This window comes from Crocuta crocuta, unplaced genomic scaffold (assembly GCF_008692635.1).
Source record: "Crocuta crocuta isolate KB4526 unplaced genomic scaffold, BGI_CrCroc_1.0 scaffold38, whole genome shotgun sequence".
NCBI lineage: Eukaryota > Metazoa > Chordata > Mammalia > Carnivora > Hyaenidae > Crocuta > Crocuta crocuta.
Genome location: NW_027532605.1, coordinates 2,869,290 through 2,893,224, shown reverse-complemented (window position 1 = coordinate 2,893,224; position 23,935 = coordinate 2,869,290). Strand labels below are relative to the sequence as shown.

Below are 23,935 nucleotides of genomic sequence, written 5' to 3'. Positions count from 1 at the left end.
AAAAAAAAAAAGAATAAGAGTCCTGGGCAAGGCCCCCAAACTTCTCTGCAAGACAGTCTCAGCACACCTATTTGATCTCATCATCTTTTGTTATTTCACATTTTTTGATGCATCCTGTAAAAGCCACAATTTCTCTAATAACTGTTGAGTTTTGTACATTTAATAGACATTACTTAGATTTTTTGATATTTCATTTTGTGCTTTCAATTTTATTTTATAGATTCTAAATACTTATTTTTTGTTCTTTCAATTTTTTCTGCACTTTGTTTTCATTTGTTGTAGTGGTACTTTTGAAATTTTACCATGCACACTTAACATCAGTGTTTAATTTCCACTAATAGTATCTGTGTGGTGAACTTTCAAATTTGTATAATAATTTAGCTGGGTATAGAATCTTAAGGTGATGGATATTGTATTCTAGCTCTGTGAAGAAATTATTCTACTTTTCTTTCATTTCTGTTTTAAATTTGGCTTTTAGGTTGTCTCTCATTTCTGTGTAGGTAATATATTTGTCCTCTTTTGCTACTTTTGGGAACTTCGCTTTCTGATGTCCTGCATGTTTGGGAATCTGAATTTCAAGAATCCAAGAATGTATTATAGTACCCAGTGTAGTTCCTATTTACTTTTATGTTTTACAGTTAAAATTTTTTTTTTATTCCATTATTTCTCTTAATGTGATAAGCTTACCTATGCAATTAAAAGTCTGTTGTATTTGGGGCACCTGGGTGGCTCAGTCGGTTATGCATCAGACTTCAGCTCAGGTCATGATCTCATGGTTCATGGGTTCAAGCCCTGTGTTGGGCTCTGTGCTGATAGCTCAGAGCTTGGAGCCTGCTTCAGATTCTGTGTCTCCCTCTCTCTCTGTCCTTCCCCACTTGTACTCTGTCTCTGTCTCTCAAAAATGAATAAATGTTAAAAAAATTTTTTAAGTCAGTTATATTTTATCTAGTGTTTCTATGTATTTTTAGTGGGATGGTTTTTCAAGTTTATCTAGAAATTATAAGTCAATACTGAAATTATGAACTATTTCAGTATGAACAGTAAGAGCACTACCTATTAAAGTATGTAAAAAGTACCTCTCAAAAATGTATAGAGTTAAATGTATTTATAAGGAAAAAAATAAAGTCTCAACATGAATAAATCATCTGGATAAAGAAGTTAGAAAAGAACAAAAAACTAAGCTGATGAAATACGATAGATACACTGCCAGATTGATATGTGATATATGACTGCTACAAATATGTACAGGGATATGGAGCCAGAACTCTTACTCTATTGGGAGAGTGTAAACTGGTATCACCATTTTGTAAAAACAATTTTGACATTATCTAGTGCAATTAAAGATGTACACACTTCGTGATTCAGCAATTCCACTACTAGGTATTTATCCTTGAGAGTTTCATGCACATCTCAAGCACCAAGGAGCACACCCGAGAATGTTCAGACCAACATTGTTTGAAATAGTGAAGAAATACTAGAAAAAAACCCAATGCACATCAATAGTAAAATTGATAAACTGTGATATATTTGCACAAAGGAATACTACATAGCAATGACAATCACTAAACTAGTGTGACACACATTAACATGAGTAGATCTTAGGAACTATGTTAAGTGAAGAAAGAAAATTGTGAAGAATAGATATACTTTGATCCCATTAGAGTGGAGTTAGAGACGGAGCACAGGAGACTTCTAAGGTTCTGGGAACCACTAGGTATAAAGGGTCAAGAGCCAGCCTGTTATCCATATATGTATGTGTAGACATCTGGAATGATATTCATCAAATATTAATATAGATAAATATAGGCAGTAGATTTTGGATTGTTTCCTATTTTCTTTGCATTTTTTTCTGTACTACTTCAATTTTTTATCACGAATATGCACCATTTAATAAAGTTTTTAAAAATGTCATTCTGAAGGAGACAAAGAGGAAGGCTGTTATAGCTATGTGCCAGGCACTGTTGTAAGCACATTGCATTTTTTAAAATGTTTATTTATTTTTGACAGAGCAGAGTGCAAGCAGGGGAAGGCAAGGGAGACTGGGAGACACAGAATTTGAAGTAGGCCCCAGGCCCTGAACTGGCAGCACAGAGCCCCATGCAGGACTCGAACTCACAAACTGTGAGATCATGACCTGAGCCGAAGTCAGATGCTTAAACTACTGAGCCACCCAGGCACCCCAGAAGGTTGTTATACAATGAGTATTTGTGTCTCCCCAAATTCATACGTTGAAGTCCTAATCCCTAATGTGAGGCGGTTAAAGAGTGGGGCCTTTGGGGGGTGACTAGGTCATAAAGGCAGAGCCCTCAGGAGTAGGATTAGCACCTTTATAAAAGAAAACCTAGGGGTGTCTGGGTGGTTCAGTTGGTTAAGCGTCAGCCTCAGCGCTGACAACACGGAGCCTGCTTGAGATTCTCGCTTTCCCTCTTTTCTGCTTCTCCCCCTACTTAACACGCTCTCTCTTTAAAAAAATGAATAAACATTATAAAAAGAAAGAAGGAAAGAAGTAAAGAAAACCTAGAGAGTTCCCTCATCACTTGTACTGTGTGAGGCCCAGTGAAAAGACAGCTGTCTCTGAACCAGGCAGCTGAATCAGACACTGAATCTGCTGACCCTAAATTATAGTAGGTTCATCAAATGGAATAAATGTACTACACCAATGCAAGATGTTATAATAGAGGAAATGGGAGAGGCAGGTAGAGAGGGAATATGTACTTTCTGCTCAACTTTTCTGTAAACCCAAAACTGCTCTAAAAAATAGCCAAAAAAATTAAAAAGGCCTAAGAACAGGGTGAAGCATTTTTGAAATATCTAGGGCAGGTATTTGTTTTAGCAAATCCTAACCTTACCACATTCTTTACTATTTTTTTTAATGCTTCTAACACCCTGGGGTATATTACAGTGTGATTCTGCTCACACTGCTGAGGAAACTGAGGCCAGAGAGTGTAAACATCTTGCCCTGGGCCATGCAGCAAGTAAGTCAGAGCCAAGATGCCTCCTGGGGCAGTCTTTGCTCCTGACCTTGACCTGAAACTGCCTTCCTGCTAAAGGGGCTAAGGTGAGCTAAGGTTCAACTGCTTCCCATCTCAGAGGAAAGTAAGAAATTGAAACTGGAGACCTCAGCTGCTCTATAAAGAACCAAAATAAATCTGCCTTATACCTGCTTATTTCCCCCCTAATTCCCCTGGAACTGTATTGTCTGTGCAATTGTTAAAGTGGATTGTATTGTTATAATGGATTGTATTTGAAATCTCAGAGGATGAAAATGTTCAAAACAGATAAGCACGGTGTCAATAGTCTTTTGATAAGAGGCTTTTTTTCTCTTTTAATTTTTGGGGAAGGNAAAAAAAAAAAAAAAAAGACCCAAAGACAAAAAAGAAACCATAGTGGGAATATGATACATTAGAAAGAAATATAAAATGTAGGTTTGTTTAAATCTACGACCATAGTTGACAATGTTCTTTATTGCTGCTTTTTACTATATTGTGAATTAATGCAAATACCCAATAAGTATAAGTTATAAAATGAAGGAAAGAGCAAGTATTGTGTCAGTTCAAAACATTTAACCAGCCCAATTGTTTTTTGAGTTCCTAAGTTTGTAGCAGAACCACAGTGGGTACCAGAGGGAGTAGAGAGGTCAAAAAAGGAGGTCAGGCTTTTACTTCAAAGAGCTTGTGACCTGCTTAGACACATCCAGCACAGACGAGATGCTGGTTATTTTGCCACCTGAGCCCATGAAGGATGAGAATAAGGGCTGACGTGGTGAAGATTTCCTTGGTGCCGGGACCTCCACAGCTCCTCTAGGAATCACGGGAAACTGGGCTGGAGTAAGAGGGATGGCTTTGCATTCCTGGCCATGGTAGTGACCTGGGCGAAGGCTCAGGGTCTTTCAAGAGTGAGTTTGGTGTGTTTCAGAAAAAGGAGAACATGTATTTTTCTGAGGCAGGAATGTTGAGTAGCTTGGAGCAGTTCTCTCTACAGAGAGAAGTCGTTCGAGGGCCAACGACAGATGTGGAAGAGTTTGTGCTTGAGTCAAAAAGTGAATGGGAGTTACTGCAGGTTCTTGAACCCCCTTGAATCTTATCTCCAGCCCCCCAAAAAGATGGGCTTTAAATTTACTCTTCATGTATACTAAGAAAACCTTGTTCTCTTTCCTAACAACAACAAAAATCCTTTATTGGAAGCCTATTTATTTTGGCAGAATAAAAACTCCCATATTCTCTACAATCCCAAAAAGTAAATAAAGATCATACTCATTTACATGAAAAGATGTGAGAATTCAGAAAGATTAAGTGATTGCCCAAGGCCACATTTTAAGAATTTCAAATTTCAGAATTTCCAAAGGCCAGGCCTCAACCATTTTATCCATCTACATGCCTCTAGCAAAGTGACCTGTTGGGCCTTTGCTCTAGACCAGATAAATATGATACACACGCACACACACACACACACACACACTACACATACACACATTTTGATTTTAGGCTTTAGGGGCCACTCTCTGTCACCACTACTCAACAGTGCCACTGCAGTGCAAACATAGCCATAGTCAATATGTAAATGAATGAGCGTGGCTATTTCCACTAAAATATAAAAATTAGAATTTCACAGAATTTCCATGTCACAAACTTATTAACTTTTTAAAAATTCTTTTTCAACCACTTAGAAATGTAACAACCATTCTTAGTCATGGGTTCTCCAAAGAGGCCGTGACCACATTTGACTTGTAGATAACAGCATGCCCACCCCTGTTTTAGGCTTAATGATTAGAGCACTAAGCTAATGAAGCCAAGGTTAAATGTCTTATCTCTGTATGAGATTGCTTGCTTTACACTGGAAAATCCCGTTTTGTTGGCAACAAGGTATTTTTCTACCTGAGCGTCTTGCAAATTTGTAGCAGATTACAAGGGCAAAAATGGCTCAATGCAATCCAAACAAACACTAGGAAAAACAATATATATGTCCTTCCCACAAATGTTAATAACTTCCAGCACATTTTTATTATAGCCTAGGTGAAATTTTCTAAAAACGTGTTTATCATAACTTTGGGATTTTATGAATGCCTCACTGAGAAATGGCAATGCACTTTTCATGTTGTCTAATACATCGTATAGACGCTCAGGAAATATTGCAGCAGTTCACGTTCAGAGTTTGTTATGTATGTTAGCACATCTGGGTTTAATTCAGTATTAGCCTGCCCTAATTCTTTAGATCCCTGTTTCACTCCATTCGTTCATTCATCCCTTTAATCAATGAATAGTACACACCTACTATATATCCAGTCTTTGATGGGCACTGGGAATTCAAGCTGAATACTAAAATCCACAGTTTTGGGAAGAAGACAAACACATTTTGCCTGGGTGAACCTTTGGAGAGCTAGAGGCTAGAGAGCCAGAGATAGGGACTAGAGAGTGCTTTTGGAGGAGATGGGACTTGAATCAAATCTGAAAAGATACATACAACCATGATACCTATCTAGAAATGAGGACAATACTATCTAAACTGTTAAATAAGAGAGAAAGGCAAGGGAGGACTGGGGGATGGCCATGAACCTATTGTCTTTCAAATCCTTGTTCCTGGAGTGTCAAATTTGAACATCACTAGTAAATAGTCACATGTGAATCACACACACCCTCCCACTTATAGTGTGTTTCAGATTCAGAATTTCATGAAAAACACACATTAGTAAAAATAAAAGAGAGTAAAAAATGTAAAACGGTAAGAGAACTCAAATTTTCCCTCTTAAATCTGAAGTGAAAATAGTATTATAAGGACACATATTTGGTTTTTTTAGCTGAATTTAAGACACATAAATCCAAATATTTTTGAAAAAGTAGAATGCATTCTCACCTGGAGGACTTTCCTAATTCTTTTTAGATTGTGTATCAAGAGCAGATTTTTCTCTTTGGAAACGCGGCCTAACTGTTCATCCAGTTGTATTAACAAGTTTTGAAGAAGAATTGTTGCCATGGTTTCATTGTTGGAAGCCGCCTCCCTAAAAACCAAAAGTGTTATTACACAGCAGGAAACAATTTCCAGTAAAAGGTCTACTTTTTCACCATACTAGTTTTAAAAAGAGATAAGTGTATTCCACAGTGATAAGCAGTTAAAACCTTTTTAAACTTAAGTTGTACACATCAAAGTATACTCAGCATCACTAATCACTGGGAGATGCCAATCAAAATATGAGCTACCACTTCGTACAGCTATTACTGAAAATCCAAAATAACAAGTATTGGTGGGGATGTGGAGAAACTGGGGCCCTTGTGCATTGCTGATGGGCGTGGAAAATGGTGCAGCCGCTGTGGAAAACAGAATGGAGATTCTTCAAAATATAAGCATAAATTATATCCAAAAGAATAGAAAGTAGGAACTTGGATGGATATTTGTACATCAGCATTTGTATTAGCTTTATCTGCAATAGCCCAAAGGTAGAAACAACTCAAATGTTGATTGACAGATGAATAAAACAACAGAATGTGGCTTACATATACAATAGAATATTACTCAGCCTTAAAAAGAAAAGGAAATTCTGACGTAGGCTACATGAATGAACCTTAAAAAAATATGTTACATGACATACATCAGCCACAAAAGGACAAATATTGTGCAATTCCATTTACATGAAGTACCTAGAGTAGTCCGTTTCAGAGAGACAGAAAATAGAATGGTGGTTGACAGGTCGGGGCTACAGAGAATGAAGGGTAGTTGTTTAATGAGGACAGAGTTTCAGTTTGGGAAGATGAAAACCGTCTGGAGATGGGATGGTGGTGACGGTTGTATGGAAATGTAAGTGTACCTACTGTCACTAAACTGGATACCTACAAATGGTTAAAATGATAAATATCATGTCATGTGTATTTTCTCACAATAAAAAAGAACTATTCATTCAAGGCAAAAATTAATTGTACAAGATAAGCAGAGCTTTAAAGAATGGTTGTAAAACATAATAAAAAATAGTTATTTAAAAAAAATTTTTAATGTTTTATTTATTTCCGAGAGAGAGAGGCAGTGTGAGTAGGGGAGGGTCAGAGAGAGAGGGAGACACAGAATCCAAAGCAGGCTCCACAGAGCCTAGCTGTCAGCACAGAGCCCGATGCGGGGCTCGAACCCACAACCTGTGAGATTGTGACCTGAGCTGAAGTCGGAGGCTTAACCGACTGAGCCACCCAGGTACCCTGGCTTTTTAACTGCAATAAATTTTTAACTGCAATAAATTTTTAACTGCAATAAATTTTAAATCCCAGGAATCACTGGGATTTGGACTTACAAAAAAACCAAAGCACTAGAAGCATTAAGTCTTCATCTACAACAGATGAAACTGGAAAGGATGATGATTGTCCTTCCTTAAAGGAAGCTTTCCAAATCCTTGATGAAAAATATGCATCTACTCCGTCAAAAACAGATCATAGAATAAATCCACATGGATAGAGCATAAGGCATTTGTATATCAACCTCTAGGGAAAATACAGTAATGTTTGGCCCTACCAGTCTTGATTTTCAATCCACTGAGCCAACAGATGTCGAATTTCCATAGGAAAGTTGTCATCGTAGAATTGATCTACTTGCTCCAAAAATTTGATTTCTAATTGTTGGACTTGATTCCACTGAGACATGCTATAAGTGAAGAGGTAAAATCAGAGTTTACAAACGTTAATTACTGTGGTACATGGGTTTTCCCCCTTAGATTTCAAACAAAGATAACGTTGTCCATGAGTTAATTGGTGAAAAATTTTTGTTTTATAACTCACCTTATTTAAGAAAACAGTAAAGAGAAAATGTTTTCAATCCAAAGCTAAAAGCAATTCTCAGCTTCTTCCTAAGTCATCCCTAATGCAGAGAACATGATTCTTTCTCTTTTCCCAAACCATGTCCTGCTTTGCTTTCACAGGAGCTCCAGAACTTTCTCCAGGAAGATTTCACTCTCCCTCAACACCCCTCACCCTACCCTCAATCTGTCAAGCAATTTTGTGTTCTCAACAAGCTCCCTTCCTATCCCTTCCTCCCTCTGCACTTTTGACTTTGAGCAGCCTGAGGCAAATAACATATGCAACTGTTACCTTCAAAGACCCTCTTAAGGCTTCCTGTGTGAGGAGCACCCAATAAAAGTTTCTTGTGTGTCAAACTGCCCATTCCTTCTTCTTTTATTTCAGATTTGTCTGGCTTCCACAGTCAGCCTTATATTCCCAGTCTTCTAATTGAATCTAGTCTTAGCTTTTATGAAGAGCTTCATGTATGCTTTCTCATGGGATCTAAATCTTTCAGTTCAAAATATTGTGAACCAATACATATTTATATTTCTCTGTATGATGATACACTATGAATGGGCAGAGCTTTTAAGGTCTACTTTTAATTAGTCTCTGATGTGCCCCTGACAGTGGTTAAACCCTCAGGTTACTTTTAGAAGAAACCACACTTGATACCTATTTGGCAGCCTGTCACAAAACAAACGTACGTGTTTCCCTCGTGTTATTCTACATTGGCCAATGTAGAAGCTTTCGACATTTCCTACCTCAGGGAGATTAATATGACATCTTGAAGTTATAGTATTTTACTTTTTCCAAAGTCAAAAGTTCTGGTTGTTTTATCAGCAATTTTAGATCAAAGAGCAACACTTTTACATGATTAATCACCATAATATTTCGGCCTATCTTGTAAGTTTTCCTTTTGCCTACACAAGGTCATGATAATAAATTTCATGTATTTCAAACACATATCCCTCAGGCTTCAAATGGAACCATTCTGGGGCACTTTTCCCAGCTCTAAATGTATAGAAACATGTTTTTCTAAAAGAAAGAAACTGGAAAAAGAAATAATGTTTTATTTTCATATAACTTTGTATCTTGAAGACTTTTACATGCACGATTATAGGCATATTGTGGGTGCTCAGTAAGTGCTTGTTAAGTGAAGAATGAGTGGCAATTCCGATTTTGTCGTGAATAGGGCAGGTGGATAGATAAGTTTTGCCCCAACTTTAAAAATGACAAACATCCGAGGAACTAGTAGGTGAAATGACTCCTGCCCAAGATGCATGGCTGCTAAAGATGGATCTGAGGTTGTCTTTGCAGATGCTGGCCATATATACACACACCATACAAAACTGGAACATTTTATTCCCATGCCACATTGCCATTGTCCTGCTACATCCCTATTTTATTCTTGTTAGTGGCGAGAGCACACGAGCTGAAAATGCCATTACAATTGTAATTGTTACTTTTCTTAAATCCTTGCTATTATTTGGATCAAAATCTGTTTTCTAACTAGGAATTAACTGGTCTGAACCGATCCCAAAGTTAGAAAAATTATTCCTAGGACCTGGGTCCACCTTCCTGAAAGCTGAACTCAAGGCTGAAGAAGGGAAGGATAAGGTGTATGGTCCGAGGACCCTGTTGTCTGTTGCAGCCTCTAGAAATGCCTTTACTCATCTTCCTTCCCTCCTTTGCTTTCACTCTCTAAGGGCTAATTCTCCCATCACAAGAAAACTATAGAACATTTCTTTTGAAAACTGAGTGCCTCTCCATTCTCTTTGAACGTCTGGCCCTAGATAAACAGGCAGTTTGTCGTGCTGTCTGGGAGCTAATAGTGCCACGCTGGCTCTGTGACACATAGCTTGCCAAGGAGATGACTTGCCCAAAATGTTCCCTCTCATCAAAGCCACAGCCACTGGCTACCTTAGCTCCAGACTTTTCTCTGAAACTCATGTCCTCAATCTAATGTCAGGCATTAGAGCTCAGAGAAGCTGGTTAAGAAAGAGAAGAGGGGCTCACTTTCAGCACACTGCGAGGACACACCTCCGCACCAGCCACAACTGTCCCTCCCACCGTGCAGATTTGCGGGCTGAGCTCCGGAGTCTCAGGCACAGACCAGCGCGGGAGCGCATCTTTTGCATCATGGAGTCGGACGCCGTGCAGAGGAACCCATCCTCACTCACACCAGTTAAGGTGAAGTTAACTGTCACACCACCAACTGCACAGCCTCGGCGGCATCGGGCACAAGCATTTCCTGACCCGAGCTCCTCCGGAGAGGCACCTCGAAGGTGTGGTCTGCCTACTTACCTGGCTCTCTCAGCCCAGGTCCCAGGCGGTGTCAAGTCCAAAGTCAGAATCGCCCCTCACAGTCCCCAGGACAAAGCCGCTGACGCCATTGTCAGTAGGGGATTTGCATTTCTCCTCCCACTTGAGGCTTTCCTGTGCGTCAGTGATAGAGTCTCTGGGACTTTACTTGAGTCGGTTCCCACCCACTCTCTATTCTAGAAATGCTAAAGAACAGGAACAATCAGGCTGAAGCCCCTTTGCAGGGCGCCCTCTCCTTCTCTACCCCCCCCAACTCCATCACCCCCCCCATCACTCCTGCAACTGCAGGTGGTCCAAGGGGGTCCGGAGGTGGGTGGGTAGGTGGGGCTGCACATTCGTTTTCCTCAGGGGGTTCCCATACTGTCTGAGGCCCCTGCAGACTTACTTGTCTGGAGCTAAATTGCTGGCTTCCTGGTTTCCTCCTCTGAGGCTCCACTCACCCTGGTGAGCCGGCCCCAGGGATAGAAAGGGTGCCAGGACCGAAATATCAAACTCCCAGAACTCACTGTGCCCCACTTGCAGGGGTCTCCTCAATAGGGAGAAGACAACTCGCCCAAAGGTTTGGGCCAGCTCCTGTGCAGCCGCTGACGCCCGCCTTCCTCCTTCCCACTCGCCAGGTGGCCCTGTTCCTGGTCACTGTGGTATGCTCGTCTCCCTCTGTGACATGGGCCTATTCTAGAATCACAGAGCTGGAGAGAGCCTTGGTCTCATCTGATTCTAACACCTCTTTCATCTCTGGAGAGACTGGCGCCCAGAGAGGTGACAGGAGTTACTCAAGGAGTCAGCTTCTGAGCCTGGATAAGAGGCCAGGTGTTTCACTCCCTCCTTGGTGGTCTTTTTATTTCATCTTCTCCAGGCCAGATGTTAACCCTCGGCACACACGGGTTCTATGAATGTTCAGGCAAACAAAGACAGAAATAAAGGAAGATAGACGGAACAAGGCAGAAAGAATGACTTGGTTTGCTTAAACGTGAGTCTATAGCAATACAACAGAGTAAAAGGCTTGCTTCCTGGCTCTTGGACCGGCCATCCATCGTGCTTGTGGCTTGTGTACTGCCTGGATTCTCCTCTCCCAGGTGAGGTTATCAGGTGCTGAAATTCGCCGCCCCTGTCCCTCCCTCACACACACAAATACGTCAGTCAACTCCAAAGTCATACTGTCTGCATCATTCTACTCTGATGAGGCAGGCCTTGGTCTTGGCTGCTGCTTCCTGGGCAGTTTCTGGGAGCTTCTGCTGCTCTGTCCCCGCCTGAAGAAAGTGCCTGAGGGTATCCCAATAAGCTAAGGGTCAAAGTCTGGTCTTCTCTGGGGAAGTGTCACTGCCTTTAGGAAAAGTCCAAATTCTTAGCACTCAAAATGCTGTACAATTTGGTCCCAGCCTATCTGGAATCTCCCCTCCCCCTCCCCCTCCCTCTACTCCTACCCAGAAGCCTGAGATCTGAGGCAGACTAGTCCCTTCTGCTCCCTAGATTAAAGTCTCCTATTTCAGTATTGCTTCAGTGTTGACTCTCCCTTCACTGGCAGCTTCCTCCCCCAATTTGTGTCAATTTTTAAAAATTTATTTTGATTTTACTTCCACTGTAGTTAACATACAGTGTTATGTTAGTTTCAGGTGTTCCATTAAAAAATTCAGTAAGTCCATATATTTCTATAGTTGAGAGTCTGTGTTTTGGTTTGTCCTTTTTTTTTTTTTTTAAATGCTGTCCTTGGAAAAGATTTCACTGATGACTCCAATCCAAAGTAACTTTTCCCTGCTCTGAATTTCCCTTTCTCCTCACCCTTTTCATCTGAACTAGTGCTGTCCAAGAAAAAAATGAAATGCAAGCCACATGTTTAAATTTTCTAGTAGCCGCATTAAAAAAGGTAAAAGGAATAGGCAGAATTAATTTCAATCATGTAAATAATCCAATAATACAGAATATTAACATTTCAGCATATAATCAATATAAAAATATTAATAAGATACCTTGCATTCCTTATTTCATACTAAATCTCCAGTCTGGTGTGTAATTGACATTTTCAGGAATCAGGAAATCTCCATTTGGACTATTCACACGTCAAGTGCTAGTCTCCTATTGGATAGCCTCACGTGGCTAGTGGCTACCCTATTGGACAGAGCGGATCTAGACCACTCATTTAACACTTTTCACTTCCTGCCTTCTCATGTTAGTCATACTGGTTTTGTATGTCTTTGTGATCATTATATTCAACTGTTGAGTGTCTGCTATACAAAGTGGACTTTGTTCTTTCTTTTAAGGACCTCTCTTCAGGACTCCCTCAGCAGCTTTCAAACTGATCTTATGACACCTTTATCCTTTTAAAATTGTTGACAACTCCAAAGAATTTTGGTGTTATTATTCTGTACTAAAATCATATTTACTGTACTAAGATTAAATCTGAGAATAAAATTAAAATCTTCATTCATTGAAAATTATAATCATAAACCCATTATGTATTAAACATTTTAAATGTTTGTTTATTTATTTATTCATTGAGAGAGAGAGAGAGAGAGAGAGAGTGAAAGAAGGGCAGAGAGAGGGAAAGAGAGAATCCCAAACAGGCTCTGTGCTGTCAGTGCAGAGCCAGATGTGGTCTCCATCCCACAAAACATGATATCATGACCTGAGCCAAAATCAAGAATCAGACAGACTCTTAATTGACTGAGCCACCCAGGCCCCTGTGTTAAACATTTTTTAAATGAAAAACAAATATATTTCCAATATAAAAAACATTAGTGAGGGGGTGCCTGGCTGGCTCAGTTGCTGGAGCATGCAATTTCTTGATCTCGGGGTTGTGAGTTTGAGCCCCATGTTGGGTATAGAGATTAGTTAAAATTAAATATTTAAGGGACGCCTGGGTGGTTTAGTCATTTTGCATCCGACTTCAACTCAGGTCATGATCTCATGGTTCATGAGTTCGAGTCCTACATCTGGCTCACTGCTGTCAGTTTGGAACCTGCTTTGGATCCTCTGTCTCCCTCTGTCAGCCCCTCCCCTGCTAGTTCTGTCTCTCTCACAAAATAAAATAAAAATTTTTTAATGTTTTAAAAAATATAATCTTTAAAAAATTAGTGAGAATGAATGGCATAGTGAGTTACATTTTGAAAATCTGTAATGCATGGCTTGAGAAAAGACAGCTGGATTCTTATATCTGCTTTTGCATTTTATCTTTTGCAAAATATTGTTTAGGTTGATGTATCTGAAGAAAAACTGGACTCGCACAGATACGTAATTGGAAAAGGAAGAGCATTTTAATAGCCTTTTCAGATAAGGTGGATATCCTTCTTTGATGCCACCAAACTCAACAAGTGGTAATTTTTTAAGCATTAGTTGCACTGTGGGATGCGAAACTCTATCAACCTGCTTTATATACACTGTTAAGTGAAAATCTGTTAATATATCTTCTAGTTTAAATAGAAATTTTACCCATACATGATTTTGTAATACCACACATTGGTTATTTGGAAAACATGTGTCCACTAAATTACACAGCCCTTCTAAATGCTGACACACTTCGTCATACAAATCAAAATCATATTAGCTAAAATTACCACCGATCTCATTAGAAAAGTATTTTTTATTTATTTTTGAGGGAGAGAGAGCAAGCAAACATGCGTGTGTGTGCTTAAGTAGGGGAGGGGCAGAGAGAAAGAGGGAGACACATAATCCAAACCTCAGACACATAATCCGAGAGCCCGATGTGGGGCTTGAAGCCACGAACTGTGGGATCATGACCTGAGCCAAAGTTGGATGCTCAACCAGCTGAGCCACCCAGGTGCCCTTGGAAAGGTACTTTTAAGTATTGGGAAGTTGTAACGCTCATAGCAAGGATACAAGTTTTCCAAATTCTAGTTTTTGCTTGAGAACTCTGATTTCATTATTGGAAACAAACACTGCCAATTGTTTTCCCTGAAGTGACAGTCACACTTTGTTCATTTTCAGGGAAATGTCTTCCAAATTCCCTAATTTGAATAATCACAGTTTGTGAAGTCATTATTCCAAGTAGAAATGATGTTCTATGACACTCAAGTGCTTTTGCCTGAGACAATCATCATACCTTAATGTGTGTGCTTATCATTCTATGACAGAATATTAAGGAGAGATTAATTTAAAACTTAATAAAATTAATTTTCTTGCTTCATTGAGAATGTTATTAAGTCAAACTGGTATTTGAACATTTTTAAGTATTTGGTGGTAAGGAGTACAATAACTTTTAGGATAATATGGCATCACTGCCTTGGTTCATCCTAAAGCACCAGCATTACCCACCATTGCTTTTGTACCATCAGTGCCAATGTCAACAGAATGAAAAAGCCAAACATTGCTATTATAAAAAGTCTTATTTTCACAGACTTCCTTAAAAAAAGGGTCTTAGGACCTACCCTCAGGAGTCCACAAGATGACATTCTTGAAACCTCTGCTCTGTCCACCATAATCAGTTTACCCTGTGGTATGTTATGAGGGAATCTTTGCCCAAATGAACACTTTATTTTTTGCTTAAAGCATCTGCCTTAAACCTCTGTCTACCTTCCAGTTCCATGAATTGAGCCAGGCTTCTAAGGACAGGTGTCTTGATGTCTACTTTTCTTCTTTCTGAGAATCAAGTCTAAAGAGGCAGGTCCCAGTTTTTTGGCCCTACATCGACCTTGGCTTCATCATTTCCACAGAGCTGGAGAAGAGGAAGAAAACCAAACAAAAGCACCCTAGAGTGAAATCCCCAGCTTACCAAACTCAAAGACCACAACAGATTCTTTTCCCCCCTATAACTCATGCCCCAATTGCCCTAGTTAGAAGGCCCACTTCTAAGTTTTTCTTGCCTCATCTTAACAGGGAAATATCAGATTCTACACTTGCAGAAAAATAGATTCTAGTTCTGATTGTGCCACTTTCTAGCTGTACAAAATCAGATCAGCTGCCTAACCTCTCTGAGCTCCAAACTCTCTGTAAAAATGGGGATATTATATCTCACCTGAAATTGCTGGGAAGATTCAAAGATCTAATATAAGGAATGAGATAAGAGAAAGCACTCAACAATAGCTGCTATTAATAGAATAATACTAATCAAGTTGTGAGGAACCTTGAAAGTGATTAGGATAACCCTCCTCCTCCCCTTCTCTCCTTCTGTATAAATGGGGTTTCAAATGAACATGAAGACAGAGCAAGTGAGGTAGGCAGGTTCACATGTGTGTATCAGAGTCAGAGAGAATTCAGCCAGTTTTTCTTGACTGCTTCTTCTACCATGTCTTGTTTAGGAGTTAGCAAGAGACGAGAAGGGGATATCACTCTCCCTGGTGCATGTTATAACCCAGATCCACCTTCTCCCAGCTTTTGTACAGAGAATAAAACATTTTCTGGTTTTCATTTTTGTGGGAGCACCTTCCCTGTCACATTCAAGCTTCCTCTCTAACGTGTCCTAGGGAAACTAGGGTGAGTTAGAGTTTGATGCTGGAGAGAGGGAACGTGTACATACAGAAAGATATGCTGAGTTTTCATATGAGTGGTACATCAAAGATAATTGGGACAAGGCAGTCTGGTGTGTATCTTGTTAGCTCATCTGTATGCAGGTCCCTCAAGCTCTACCAGAATAGGGACAACATCTCTTATACAAAAGCCTTTAAATGCTTATCTTGTTCGGTTCCTCAAGTCCAGTTTCCAATGACTGTGCTCCCTCTATTGACACCTCAGGAGCATTGCAATTTATAAATGACAACATTCTTTCCAATAATAATGGGACTTTTTCAGCTATAACTCCATGAGAGACAAAGTATTGAGATTTACATGCATGATTTACCTAATTGTCAACTGCTCCATAGCATTAAGTATCATTCTTATTTCCAACTGACCAAGAAATTAGGCTTAATGAGGCTCCAGGACCTGGTCAACGGTAATCAGATGGTAAGGTGCAGTTTCTGGAATCAAACTTAGGACCATCTGGCTTCAGAAACATTTGTGACCATTTGGCTTTATCAAAAATCTTATGTGCTCATACAAGAAAAGTAATAAATTTCTCAGAGACCTATGGAAGAGGTTAGTTTAAGGATCTAAACACAAGTTCCAAACATAGAGAGGCTCATTGTAAAGTCTATTCGTTAAAGATGATGCATATTCTCTGATTCTCCAGCTTTCTCTCAGAACATATGGACAGTTAGCCATGCATTTAAAAGTCCTGGGTGTGTCATGATGGTGACCACATTGCCAACAGAGTTCCAAACTGTTTCTCAAATTATGTGATTCCGTAGCATCTTGTTTTATACAGTACATAAGGTGACTGTTTCTGCTGAGTCACAAATTAGAAAGTGAGGTTCAACAGCAGCCTAGGATATCTGAGTTATAGACTCTTCCAAAAAATTTCTCCTTGTTTCTGGTCAGTTAAATAACCCTTAACTGCCCTATTCCATTTAATGTATTCTTTGTATGTTGGTCTCTCTCAGATTTGAATACTCAGAGGATCAGAACTAAGTGTTACTTTTCTTTGTATTACACTGCCTGGCAAAGAGCAGCTATTCAAGAAATATTTACTGAACTGACAGAGGGCTGAAGGAGTGCCCCATTACCTTTGTTGGTCCTGAGAAGGGCTTTTTTGGGAAGACTTGCCTTGTCCAGGCACTTCATTCTCACTAAGGTTGTCACTGTCCTTGGTAGTTATAACAATATCTCACATTTATAGGTTTATAAATGGTTATTTAAAATTTATACAATGATTTAATGTACATCGATTCTGTCTAAACACCAAGTTGAAGAGGGTAGAGGTTATCCCTCCATCTCTGTCTCTCAAATATTTTAGGGAGATAACTATCTTTGCTTATGAAAATAATTTGGTTAAGCTGTTTGGGATAGTAATAAAAAGTGAAAAAGACAGCTAAATAAGCTCTATTTAAAGACATAAATAGAAATTGGGAATGTGGAGCAGATAGCAGAAAAAGGAAGAAAAGAAGAAAAAGAGAAAGATACAAAGGGAATTAAAGAGGAGAAGGGAATGGGAGAGAGGAGAAAACATGGCACAAAACATGCAAAGAATGAAGAGGCTCAGTATAAAATTTCTACCAGTGAAATCTAATGACCACATCTCATGACTTATATCAAATTATGTTTTGTCTTTGTTGCATACCTCCTCCTCCTTCCTCAGTCTTCAAGGATGACCGATAGGGTTTTTATTGTGGCCATATTGAAGGAAATGAAAGAAAGAAAAGAGTATCAAAAAGAGGTGTGGTATATCTTTCCATTTACATAAGTCTTATTTGGTTTCTTTAATGTTTTGTATATAAATCCTAAACATTTTTGTTAGATTTATATCAAAATACTTTTTATGACTTTTAATATTTCAAATTCCAGTTGTTTATTGCAATTAATTTTTGTATGTTGATAGTGTATCCTGTGTCCTTGCTAAACTCCTCTGTTAGTTATAGAATGTTTTTGTAGATTCTTTGGAATTGTCAGCATACGCAATCACATTATCTGTGAATAGAGACTGTTTTATTTTTTCCTTTCCAATCTGTATATCCTTTCTTTTTCTTGTCTTATTTCTTTTTCTTGTCTTATTACATTAGCTAGGTCTTCCAGTGCGATGTCGAGTAGGAGTGTTGAGAGAAGACATCCTTGCCTTGGTCTTGATCTTTGGATGAAGGCATGCAGTCTCTCACCATTAATTACATTAACTAAGTTTTTCAAACATACCCTTTATTAAGAGAGTTCACTTCTATTTCTTTTTGGGGTTTGTTTTTTTTGAGAATTTTTATCATGAATAAGTGTGGAAATATAGGGTTTTTTTGCATCTGTTGATATGACCATATTTTTTTTTTCTTGTTTAGTCTGGTAATCTGATAAATTACATTGATTTTCAAATGTTAAACTAGTCTCAGATTCTTGGAATAAACCCCAGTTTGTTGTGACGTATATTCCTTTGTATATATTGCCAGATTTAATTTGCTATTCTTTTACAAGGATTTTCAGCTCTATTTTTATGAGATATTGGTCTGTAGCTTTCTTTTCTTGTAATGTCTTGTTTTATTTTGTTATTGAAGTAATACTGGTCTCAGAATAGGCTGAGAAGCGTTTCTTCCTCTTCAGTTTTCTAGAAGAGATTGTGTAGAGTTTGTATTATTTCTTCTTTAAATTTGAAAGAATTCACCAATAAAGCTATGTCTCCCTGGAATTTTCTTAGTGGAAAATTATTACCTCACAAATTCAATTTCTTTTTTTCTCATTGAGGTATAATTGGCATATAGCATTATTTTAGTTTCAGGTGTGCAACATAATGACTTGACATCTGTATGTATTCCTAAGTGATCATCACAATAAGTCTAGTTAACATTCAATCCCCTGCATAGTTACAATTTTTTTTTCTTGCAATGAAGACTTTTGGGATCTACTCTCTCAATTTCTTTGTTAGACATAAAACTATTCTGGATATTTAGTTTGTATTATTCAAAGAATTTGTTCATCTGAGTTGTTATATTTGTAGGCATAAAGTTGTTAATAATATTCTCTTTTTATTCTCTAAATTCTCAGTTCTGATTTTGGTAATTTGTATCTTTCTTTTTTCCAGGGCAATCTGACTAGAAGTTTATCAATTTTATTGATCTTCTGAAAAAACAAGCTTTTGGTTTCATTGATCTTCTATATTGCTTTTCTGTCTTCTACTTCATTGATTTCTGTCCTTGCCTTTATTATTTCCTTCTGCTAACTTTGGTACCAATTTGCTTTTCTTTTTCATGTGTGTTAAGGTAGAAGCTAAGGTCATTTATTTTTCTAGTAGAATCATATATATACTTCCCCTTTACCATTGCTTTAGCTATATCCCACAAATTTTGATATATTATAGTTTAATTCTCTTTCATTTTGTTCAAAATACTTTCTAATTTCCCTGTGATTCCTTCTATGATGTATGAGTTTGGTTTGGGTTGGTTTTAAACATATGTCATTTAGTTTCCAAATATTTGGAGATTTTTCTAGATTTCTTTTATTATTTATTTTAACTTAATTCCATTGTTGTTAAAGAATATACTTCTTATTATTTTAATTATTTTAAATCTATTGATTTTTGCTGTAGTCACAAAATATGGGCTGTCTTGGTCAATGTTTAGGATGCACTTAAAAGAACGTGTTCTCGGGGCGCCTGGGTGGCTGAGTCGGTTAAGCCTCCGACTTTCGCTTAGGTCATGATCTCGCGGTTCGTGGGTTCGAGCCCTGCGTCGGGCTCTGTGCTGACTGCCAGCTCAGAGCCTGGAGCCTGTTTCAGAGTCTGTGACTCCCCTGCTCACGCTGTCTCTCTCTCTCTCTCCTAGAAATAAATAAAACATTAAAAAAAAAAAAAAAGAACGTGTTCTCTGTGGCTATTGGGTAGAGTGTTCTGTCAATATTAACTAGGTGAAGTTAGTTGATGGTGGTATTCAAGTCTTGTGTTTCACTCCAGATTCTCAGCCTATTTATTCAATTATTATTATCAGAAGAGTGTCGGAATCTTCAGCTATAAGTCTGCATTTTCCTCCAGTTCTGTCACATTTTGTTTAAGGTATTTTGAGGCATAAATGCTTAGGTGCATAAACATTTAGGATTCTTTTGCCCAATTGATGACTTTTCCTTTCATGATTATGAAATGACCCTTTTTATCTGTGATAATATTTTTTTTTTGCTCTGAAGTCAACTTTCTTTTATATTTCTATATCCACTTCAGCTTTCTTAGATTCATTTTAGAATGGCGTATTATTTTCCAGATATTTTAACGTATTTGTTTTATATTTGAAGTGGGCTTCCCATGGGTAGCATATAATTGGGTCTTACTTTTTTACCCAATTTGACAATTGCCCCACTCCGCCTGTTGAGAGCATGTACTATACTCAGCTCTGCGTGAGCTCTGCAAGATGTTCCACCCACGCCTCTCGAGTGGTTTTCTTCCCCTAACCTTGGGTAGTTCCCTCACACATATGGACTGATCAACAGTCAGCTTAAGAACCAAGGGCAGCGTTCTGCAGTCCCTGCTCTGGTGCTCTGCCCTGTGAATTTTGGCCATCTTAGCCTCCCCAAACTCTCAACTCTGTCTTCGCATCTTGGGAGACTGCCAGGCTCTGTTTGAGTTCTCTCTTCCTGTGCTGCATCCTGGAAATTTTCTCCAGAAAATAAGATGGAGCAAAAAGATGGTCTCATTTCTTCATTTCTCTCAGGGATCATTCTCTTGCACTGCTTCTGTTTATCAATGCCTGAAAACCATTGTTTCATATATATATATGTATGCATATATACACATACATATTCTTCTTCTGTTCTTTAAAGGAGGAGGGTAAATCCACCCCTGGAAGGGGTGCCAGATTAATAAAACAAGACTCTCAGTTAAACCCGAATGTCAAATCAACAGCAAGTACTTGTTTAGTATATGTATGACCCATAGTTATAGTATAAGTATGCCTGAAATTCAAATTTAATGGGTCTTCTTGGATTTTATCTGGCAACTCTAATCCCTGTTAAACCCATCATGTTCAAAGTAGAGGTCTCCAGATGCTCTTTTAAGTGCCGGAGCTATATACCTGTTGAGAAATCCATTCAATTCAATATGAAATATTTAGTGAGCTCCTATGGTGTGCTTATCATAATAAGAATGATTTAGGTCAGAATCTTCTTGAAGATATATCAATTGGCAGAGGAGACAAAATAAGCATATGAAATTGTAAGTGCTCAGTTGACCTACAATACTAAGCATAAATGTCACAGGAATTCAGAAGAGTGAAGGGCCAAAATGAACTGAATAAGTCAGAAAATACAGGAGATCTGGTTAACAGAAAGAGTAAAGGATGAAAGAATTGTATTCAGTCAAGGGGAAGAGCACGATGTTCTGCCTGCCTAAAGAAGCTAAGACACTGATACAGAAAAAAAACTAAGACCAGCATCCTTCCAGACAGTGAGGAAAATAACCTGAACAAAAGATGCTTTGGGAAAGTCACGATAAACAAGGTTAATTGGTACCAAGACATCTGGAAATAGTTGTTCAGTTTGTTCACTGAACAAGGGAGCCTGGTTGGGAGGATGGATGAGTGAGGACTCAAGTCTAAACTGCTCCAGTTCCCAGGACATAAGCCTCTATGCAGAGTCTCATCCAACGAAGGGAAGGGGTGCTTTTTTTCTAATGCCAAGCTGCCTTGTGGGACATTTAAGGTCCTAGGTGGGAACTTCAGGGTCTCCCTCCTGAGTAGTCACAGTACAATTACGTCTATACCTCTGACCCAGATTCTTCCATGTTGGAATCACTATGGGGAAAAGTGGGTGGATATTTTACAAGGTGCAGCATCTCTGAGCTGCAAACATTGTTCTACTAGGCTACTGTGGAAAAAAAGTGAGAAGGGACAAAATGAAATTTAATTTCATGGCTTGAAGGAGCAAAGTAAGTGAACAAGATGCAACTGATAGGGTTTTGGATAGAACGCCTCTGAAGTTCAACATCAGCACTGTGCAGTCTGTCTATTAGCAGAAGGCCATCCAGTGAAGAATGGCCCTAAATCCAGTGCTGTGAATTCAAAGGCCTCCTGGAACAGACAGTTAATGGACTTGTGGAGAACCTTTCTAACAGGCACCTGAGAATCTTTTTCTCTGTGGAAAATCTTTCAGGAGGATCTGCAAATTAGCATTTTTAGCGAAAAACTGAATCTCAATTTTGGCATAATTTAAAAAATTTACTGCCCCTCTACATACATCCCACAAAGCACAGTGTAGATTTACACTGTTCTAAGCAGATAATACAGATCTGTAGACGTGAATGCTACTGGTGTGGTTCTAAAGCAATATTTTCAGGGAGTCTGGGTGGCTCAGACCATTGATTCCCAAGGTCATGATCCCAGGGTCACGGGATCGAGCTCTGCGTCTGGCTCCACACTGAGCCTAGAGCTTGCCTAAGAGTCTCTTTCTCTCTGTCTCTCCCTCCTCCTCTGTTTCAAATAAAAAATATATATCAATAAAAAATAAAAAATAAGTAAGTTGTATTCCCGACCTCTAACCATGGTATGCACTAGCTACAAGACCTCTCGGGGGTTCCCCCAAAAAGAAGAGAAAGACAAGGGGGAGACAGAGGAGAGCCAAGGCAGGCTTTAGTCTGTATAGCAAGACAGGATGAACACAAGTATTTCGGAAGACGTAATTGAAAACAACCACTTTCTCTTCTCTTCTCATTTCATCAGTTTGATCTTCTTGAAAGGATGAGGCAACCAGATGCAGACTTCACTGATTGGAACAATAGCCTCATGCTCAGTTTTATCACCCACATTTCATACTAGTATCCCTGTCTGGAAACTATGAGGGTTGTTATTACTCATCTTTACAGAAAAAGCCTCTATAAGATCTTCACCAGCTTGGAAATCCTTGCTACAAGAAAAAAAAAGAAATCCCCAGAGCAAATAACTGCCTGTAACAAATAAATGATTTGTGAAAAAAACTGTCATTGGAAAAGTGAATCATTCTTTCTTCCATATATAGAGATTATCAAGGACTGTGCAGTCAAAAAACTGACTAAAGTAAACTAAATGAGATGCCTCTTCGGCTCAGGTCATGTGGGTTTGAGCCCCTGCCCCATCGGGTTCTGTGGTGACAGCTCAGAGCCTGGAGCTGCTTCAGAGTCTGTCTCTCTCTCTGTCCCTCCCCACTCATGCTCTGTCTTTCTCTGTCTCAAAAAAATAAACATTTAAAAAAATTTTTTAAAAGTGAAGAATTGCTGTCTTCTTTCTCAGAAGAATTGTTTGACTTCTCAAATTGTTGCTGATGAAGGGCAATAAATGCATGTCGTGCCTGTTGGGCTACTGCCTGCATTGATCCTTCTCTGTGGACTACCGAGTTCCTGCTTAGTTTTATGCTATATTAGAGCAGAGGGGGAAAGTCTAACACAAAAGTAACCACACAGTTTTTAATGGATAAGTGCTATTTTAAGGACAGCCTGTCCTACTACATAAATCTTTCTATATTGGTCAAGTTGCAATGGTTTTCTTTTCCTTAGTTTGAAGGCTAGACCTTAACTGAGCACCAGAGGGTACTCTTCTCACAGGGAAGCCAACTGGCAGGGAGACGAAAAATGGAGGCTTCTGAGTTCCTTCACATGTAAAACAGATAAATGTTATTCTCTAGGTTTTTCTCATTCGGGATTGTGTAATGGCCTTGACCCTGAGATATCATGGTGTTTATAGAATTAATAAACCAGGCCCCACTAACTTGCTCCATGGCTCTGGCAAGGGTATTGGATAATACTTTACACCAGGATGGATGTAGGGGGAAGGAGAGGGGAATGTGAACAATAATACTTAGGTCAAACGATTGCAGGGATTTATTCCCAGTTTTGCTTAACCTGAATACCTGAATGGTGACATTGTTAGATTCCTATCTAGGTGAGATCTGAGCCAAGAATTTGGTCAATTGAGATTAAACACCTTTCTTTGCACTGTATTTATTTAGGCTTGTCAAGTTTACACAGAGTGGTAATGCCAAAGTATCAGGGGTCTCTTGCCTCTCCATAACATTCTCCATTGCAACCCCCAAAATAAATCATCAAAGTAAAGGTGGTATACTTGTTATACAAATGCACCTTCAAGACAAGCCTTCTGGGCATCCCCTTCAAATAAGTTGCCACTTTTAAATCCTCTCTTTTTGGAAATTCTAGAGCCACTACTGTTTATTGGCTGGTGGACTGGCTGGTTTTTCCAGAGAATGTTCTCTAATAATCTAATTCATTTCTTACATAAAGGCAAGGTCTCTGCATTCACCTCCTTATTTGCTTCAAGGGGTAGACAAATGCACAAGGAAATCACAAGAGAAGTATTAATCTTTAACAAATGTTGTTATGATAGAAATGATTAATAATCATTCGTCACACAAGATAACATGCATGCTCATAA

General features: G+C 38.8%; 1 protein-coding gene and 1 long non-coding RNA gene across 3 annotated transcripts in view; one reads left to right on the top strand and one right to left on the bottom strand.

Annotated features, from left to right (window-relative positions):
- The window catches only part of STAT4 (signal transducer and activator of transcription 4), a 116,793-nt gene that overhangs the window by 82,865 nt on the left and 9,993 nt on the right, over nucleotides 1–23,935 (bottom strand). The window contains exons 3-5 of the mRNA XM_077780207.1: nucleotides 14,601–14,742; nucleotides 7,489–7,617; nucleotides 5,851–5,995 (exon numbers count right to left, since the gene is read on the bottom strand). Coding sequence (XP_077636333.1) covers nucleotides 5,851–5,995; nucleotides 7,489–7,616 — 273 coding nt within the window. The 5' untranslated portion in view covers nucleotide 7,617; nucleotides 14,601–14,742. The remainder of the gene's footprint in view (nucleotides 1–5,850; nucleotides 5,996–7,488; nucleotides 7,618–14,600; nucleotides 14,743–23,935) is intronic.
- LOC144244866 (uncharacterized) lies at nucleotides 10,772–22,610 on the top strand. Of its 2 annotated transcripts, none has more exons than XR_013339091.1 (3): nucleotides 10,772–11,149; nucleotides 13,263–13,384; nucleotides 22,235–22,610. It is a non-coding gene; the product is annotated as an uncharacterized LOC144244866 (long non-coding RNA). The 2 variants fall into 2 exon arrangements; XR_013339090.1 differs by having other exon boundaries at nucleotides 13,263–13,345; nucleotides 22,235–22,609.